Source organism: Euleptes europaea, chromosome 19 (genome assembly GCF_029931775.1).
Source record: "Euleptes europaea isolate rEulEur1 chromosome 19, rEulEur1.hap1, whole genome shotgun sequence".
In the NCBI taxonomy this organism is placed as follows: Eukaryota; Metazoa; Chordata; class Lepidosauria; order Squamata; family Sphaerodactylidae; genus Euleptes; species Euleptes europaea.
The window spans coordinates 26,679,103-26,685,749 of NC_079330.1; the positions used below are offsets into that span (position 1 = coordinate 26,679,103).

Consider the following 6,647-nt stretch of genomic DNA (forward strand, 5'->3'; position numbering starts at 1 on the left):
TTACAGTGCTGTGTTGCTTGGTGGTCTGCTTGCTTTCCTGAAGCACTTCAAAATGCAAAGATGACAAAGTGTTACCACCTTGTCAAAACACATCAGATAGCAGTCCCCCCACCCCACACCCCCGATTTCAAGAGGAGTTTTTCCAGGTTATGCATTTTGGATCAGACTGCTCGTTCTGCTAGGAGCTGTCATGTTTTGATTCTACCCAGTGCCTTATTTCAGGTCCCTCTGGCACGGGGTGGATGGAAGCTCTTTCCCTCTCCCCTGACCTCATACTGTCCCACCTGCTCTTCCTCAGCAGAAAGCCAGGTGCCATTTGAGTAACAATGTCCCAAACCATTTGTCCTGTTTAAAGGGCTGTGCAGATATTATTGGGATAGGAAGGCAAATCAGACTAGAGAATCAATCGGACTACAATACCTTCCTTTTTTCTCTCCAGAAAACCACTATAGCTGTGGTCCATTCTAATTTTGCTCTAAGCCCTGACCTGAATGGCCCAGGCTAGCCTGATCTCATCAGATCTCGGAAGCTAAGCAGTGTAAGCCCTGGTTAGTACTTGGATGGGAGACCACCAAGGAAATCTCTATGCAGAGACAGGCAATGGCAAACCACCTATGTTCATCTCTGGCCTTGAAAATCCAATGGGTACACCATAAGTCAGCTGTGACTTGATGGCAAAAACAAAATTGAAGGATGACACCAAGGCAGGGGGGCAAGGAAATTCCCTGAGAGAAGACTGCCTTCTGCTGGCCACACCAAAATAGATACTCGTTCCCACAGGTCTCCTGTCTTGGGCTACTTTACACAGTCTGTGTGTGTTGGGGCACAACGAGAGGACTTTGTATCATGGGTATGATTGGAGTTTTGTGCCTCCCAGAAGCACACTGGCTTTTTTCTGTTTGTGACCACAGCTAGCAGGGAGAAGCGGCTTCACGTCAGTTTCAAAAAGGAGCCAATGGTGGCTCCATGGGACAGTTTGCAGGCCTGAAAGAGGCTGATTGTAGTCTAGTTGATTCTCCGTGAGTGCAGTGGTCACAAATACAAAAGGGCCAGTGTGCACCTGGGAGGCACAAAACACCCATCACATGGGGGATACAGAGTCCTTGTGTTGTTCCCCAACAAACACAAACATGTTACCTTGCGAAATGTAGCACGGACTACCACAGGATTGCAGTCAGAATCTCAAACTGGCATTTAGGAATGGTATAAATTAGGATTTGGAAATGTAGCATGTGACCTTTAATTTACTTTATGATTGTCAGTTTAAAAAACAACAAAAGCAAAACCCTGCTCCTTTAAGCAAGCAGTTTGGCACCCAGAAATCAAGCAAGGGTGTTTTTTTCCTCCCACTTTCTCCATGTAGCTCCACCACTTATATTTCTCCTTGCACATTCCACTGCATTTCCCCAAGACTTTCACCAAAACAGAAACGCGCAGAGAAAGAAGCATACTGGGGTGCAACCGGCTTTTGGTGGACAGGATCACTGCTACTTCCTCTCTGGTTTGACAGAGCTGCTGCCAATTCAAGCATGTATTTATCCTCGGGCTCCATTCTCACCCCATCCCCGCCCCTTGGGCAGCACGCCATTTCTAGTGCTGGAGACCCCTCTCCAAGGCTCAGGCTTTCCTTATGTCATCACCTGATGCATGAAAGAGAGCCTTCCCATACTAGGCTCTTCTTACCTTAAGAATTGCTTCCCTTCGAGCCACAACAGCAAAAAGGATGGTGAGGGCAACCACCACTCCTGCCGCAATGACCGCCTCTGTTGGAAAGGCAAGTTTTCCGGCTATTGGGAAAGACAGAGAGAGGGAAAGGGACACCAGCCCTTTTGGTTACTGGACACGCAGGATCAGTTTTACAAAACTGTTTGTGAGATCATGCAGCTGGGCACACATCCATGGCAGCTGCCATATACAGCCACGGCTGCTTTATACTGACCATGGATTGTGAACAGGATCCAACTGAGCTGAAGACCTTTGGCTAATCCTTTCAAAGCCAGTACTGGTGGTTCTGATCCTGCCCAGGTGTACGTGGTGGACTCTGATCTGGAGAACCGGGTTTGATTCCCCACTCCTCCACAAGAGCTGCGGAAGCTAATCTGGTGAACTGGATTTGTTTCCCCACTCCTACACATAAAGCCAGCTGGGTGACCTTGGGCAAGTTACAGCTCTGTTAGAACTCTCTCAGCCCCACCTACCTCACAGGGTGTCTGTTGTGGGGAGGGGAAGGAAAGGTGATTGTAAGCCGGTTTGAGTCTTCCCTAAAGGGTAGAGAAAGTCGGCATATAAAAACCAACTCTTCTTCTTCTTCTATGCTACAACACTAAAGACTGGCCCAGCCATTTGAAGTCCCTGCTGTGTTCTTCTAAGTCATTCTGGTTTCTTGAATAATGAGATGAGAAGGATTTCCCTTCTGCTTTGAACTCACTTGGTGGCCATAGGCAAACTACTCTTTGTGTCTCAAACTTCAGTTCCCCCCCACCTGCAATACCGGGATTAAAAGGTTGATAAATCTCACAGGGCTATTGTAATTAGGCAATGGAGGGGCGGTGGCTCTGTGGAAGAACTTGTGCTCTGAACTGGCATGCATGGCATCAAGGCCAGGGTGACCATTAATGAGCCCTGGGAAGCATGGCGGAACAGCTTGATGGCCCTGCCGTTTGGCAGGAGAGTCAGGCCGGATGGCCTGTTGATCGGCTCTGATTCTAGAAACATAGGAAGGGCTTAGACTAAGGTGCTATTTACACAGCCCAAATAATGCACTTTCAATCCACTTTCAATGCACTTTGTGAGGAAATAGGACAGGGTGGACTGGCAAACACTAGGCAAGATAGCTGTTGAACATATGAACACATGAAGCTGCCTTATACTGAATCAGACCCTGTTGGAATATGCAAGTCTGTCATATTAGCTGTGGCAGGCAGAGTTAGATGTAGGGGATCTAACTGTCAACCTGGGCTGTTGTCATGGCCTGGAAAGCCCCTAGGAGGCCTGATTACACTGGCCAGAACCAGTTGAGGCCAGAGGCTGAGGTGATGTGTTGCACCTGTAGGGTGACTCAGCCTGAACTACTAATTGATGCCTGGTGGTGGCATTATGTATATAAGTGTTAGACTCCATGAGTCTGTGTCGGGAGATAGTGGTGGAAAAAGTGTATGTATTTGAGCACTGTAAAAATAAACAACTGCATTTCTATTAGCTCTGGTGGTTACTGGTGGTCATTCCTGGATGCGACAGACCCTTGATCCATCAAAGACAGTACTATCTACTTTGACTGGCAGTGGCTCTCCAGGGTCTCAGGCAGGGGTCTTTCACATCACCTACTTGCCAGGTCCCTTTAACTCAGTGGTTCCCAGCCTTTTTTTGACCAGGGACCACTAGGACTTTTTTGTTCGGTGCAGGGACCCCAAGGTCCAAAATAAAAATTCCGAGAATTTGAAAATAAACTTTAATCATAACTGTTAGTTAAACATTAAACTTAGAATAATATTTGAATATATATATTTTTATAATAGAGAACTTTTAATTGAAAATATTAATTTATTATGGGTTTATAACTTTGTTTTGCGGACCTTAATTTAGTTCTCGCAGACCCCTGGGGGTCCACGGACCCCTGGTTGGGAACCAGTGCTTTAACTGGAGATGCCGGGGATTGAACCTGAGATCTTCTGCATGCCGAGCAGATGCTCTACCACTGAGCCACAGCCCCTCTGCTAAGAACACATGAACGCATGAAGCTGCCTTATACTGAATCAGACCCTTGGTCCATCAAAGTCAGTACTTGCTACTGAGACCGGCAGTGGCTCTTCAGGGTCTTAGGCAGAGGTCTTTCACATCAGCTACTTGCCTAGTCCCTTGAACTGGAGATGCCGGGGATTGAACCTGGAACCTTCTGCATGCCAAGCAGATGTTCTACCACTAAGCCACAGCCCCTCCCCACTCAGACTACAGACCACAGCAGATTGCCAATGGGTCACTTGCTATTGGTCATATGGCTGGTCAATGTCCTTACTGCAGAATTACCTTCAATAGTCAAGTGGAAATCTCTCCTTGCTGTTCCAAGGTCAGATGTGGCCTTGCAGGTATACACCCCACCGTCAGATTCCTGGGCTCTCTCAATCCTCAGCTGAAAGAGGTTGATGGACTGGGAAATCCAGAGACGGTCAGACTCCAAGACCAAGGTGCTGTTGTCTTTATACCAAACCATCTGAGCCAGTGGATTAGCCTTTATGTGGCAGTTGAGTGTCACATCATTTTCTTCTAGTATCGATGGAGGATCTTCTCCACTTAGGGTAGGTGGGACTATTAAGTATCAGTAAAGAACCACATCAATATCATGTCTCTCACCGCCCTTTCCCCCAAGATGATATGAAAAGAACACCTCTATGCTAAATTGACACAATCACAAAAATCAGCATAGGAAGCCAAAATATAATGAAGTCTCCTATTTCTAACAGTATGTTACACATACAACCAAGGAAATAACAATGGTCCTATAATGCACAACTTGCTAATACAATTTAAAGTCCAAACAAATCAAGGGATCCACCCCAATCCATCTTGGGTCCCAATCCGGCTTTGATCAGATTTGCCGCTTCACAAGGCGATCTCTATCCTGTGTATTCGGTGTACTTTCGGTGATCAGCAAGCTGATAGCTGCTTTGTCACGCATCATTTATATATTCATATGATGAGTTCTTGTATGGCAGATTCTACATTATACTGAAGAAGTTGGATGATGAAATGGTACATGTTTCTAGAAGACCGTCTATACAGGATACAGATCGCCTTGTGAAGCGGCATTGGGAACATTTTTGTCTGCCTGTCTAGCAACCTCCTCTCTTGAACTAGTAGAAGCAGGATTGGTTTAGGTTTAACCCGCTCTTTCCCCCAAGAACATCAGGATGGCATACCAAATAAGAAAATGATTTATACAGCTTGCAGAATCCAAGCAACCTGCTTAAAAAAAAAAAAACCAGACTCAGACACCAGCCTTCCCCCCCGCCCCCATAACCTGACAGTCAACCACCTTGACTACTCACACATGACATCCAGTACCACAGAGATCTGGATGGACTCATCTCGGGCGAGCTTGCAGGTAAAGGAAACCCCGTTGTCGTCCATAGTGACAGGGGAGATGCAGATATTGCTGGCGTTCACTCGGTTTCCATCTTTCAGGTCAACCGTCCCATCCTGCCGGAGCCAGAGCAACTCTTCTTCCTGGCTGTGATTCTGGGTGGCACACCAGAGGGACTGACTCAGGCCTGGCCTCGTCTGCAGTCTGTAGTCAGCAGTGTTATCGTTAATGGTCAGCTCTACACCTGGGGAAAGTTATTGCAAATATTGGGCACGAGAAGACTTGGACTACAGGGCAGACATAAAGTTTAACTACTTTTTAAAAAGGGAGAGAAATGAAAAAGATCCTCAGCGTTCCTTCTCAGATCTTCCCATACCAAACATCAGCGGTAGGCAGACTTTGAAAAAAAGAAGAGTTGTTTTTTTATATGTCAACTTTCTCTACCAGTTAAGGGAGACTCAAACCGGCTTACAATCACCTTCCCTTCCCCTCCCACAACAGTCACCCTGTGAGGTAGGTGGGGCTGAGAGAGCCCTAACAGAGCTGTGACTTGCGCAAGGTCACCCAGCTGGCTTTGTGTGTAGGAGCGGGGAAACAAATCCAGTCCACCAGATTAGCCTCCGCTGCTCATGTGGAGGAATGGGGAATCAAACCCGCTTCTCCAGATCAGAGTCCACTACTCCAAATTACCGATGTTAACCAGTACACCACGCTGGATGTGGAGCAGAGATTTACCACCACTATGCCACCCTAACATTAAGCATCTCTCGATTCAGACTCGGTTGTGGCTCTGCATTTCTGGCTCATCACCCACCTGCACTAGTGTACGGCAAAAGCATTATTGTAAGGAGGGATGTTCCAAAAAGGAATCCTGCAGTCGCCCTTGAGGCCATCTGAGAAGTGCTCTGGTCGAGATCTGTAACGGGCAGGAGGCAAGAGAGTGTCACGGCTGTTGTAGATGCCGTGCAAAGCCAGCTGAATTCAACCTACAGTCACCATCATCCATGCTCCCTCAGATCAAGCCACACAACTTGGGTTGCCAACCTCCAGGTACTAGCTGGAGATCTCCTGCTATACAACTGATTCTCCAGCCGACAGAGATCAGTTCCCCTGGAGAAAATGGCCACTTTGGCAATTGGAGTCTATGGCATTGAAGTCCCTCCCCTCCCCAAACCCCGCCCACCTCAGAATCCACTCCAAAAATCTCCCACTGGTGGCAAAGAGGGACCTGGCAACCCTACGCACAACGCAACATGCCGTGTGTGCAGGCAAACACACTGGTGAAAGACTTCTTTAGGCCCATTCATCCTGGGAGTGATTTGCAGGCAAATTTCCCTCAAGTGAAAGCTATGCCAAAGGGCCTTTAAAAAGAGACCTGTCCTAGCCCGTCATCATTGTCCTCCTCTCTAGGGTTGCCAAGCTCCAGGTACTAGCTGGAGATCTCCTGCTATTACAACTGATCTCCGGCCAAGAGAGATCAGTTCCCCTGGAGAAAATAGCCGCTTTGGCAATTGGACTCTATGGCCTTGAAGTCCCTCCCCTTCCCAAACCCTGCCCTCCTCAGGCTCCG

General features: G+C 47.5%; 1 protein-coding gene across 1 annotated transcript; it reads right to left on the bottom strand.

Moving 5' to 3' along the window:
* TMIGD1 (transmembrane and immunoglobulin domain containing 1) lies at window positions 1-6,083 on the bottom strand. Its single transcript, XM_056865011.1, has 5 exons — window positions 6,068-6,083; window positions 5,043-5,321; window positions 4,024-4,302; window positions 1,684-1,787; window positions 1-45 (listed from the first exon to the last, which is right to left on the bottom strand). Exons 1-5 carry the CDS (start codon window positions 6,081-6,083, stop codon window positions 1-3), a joined length of 723 nt encoding a protein of 240 aa, XP_056720989.1.
* Between the last annotated feature and the right edge of the window lie 564 nt (window positions 6,084-6,647).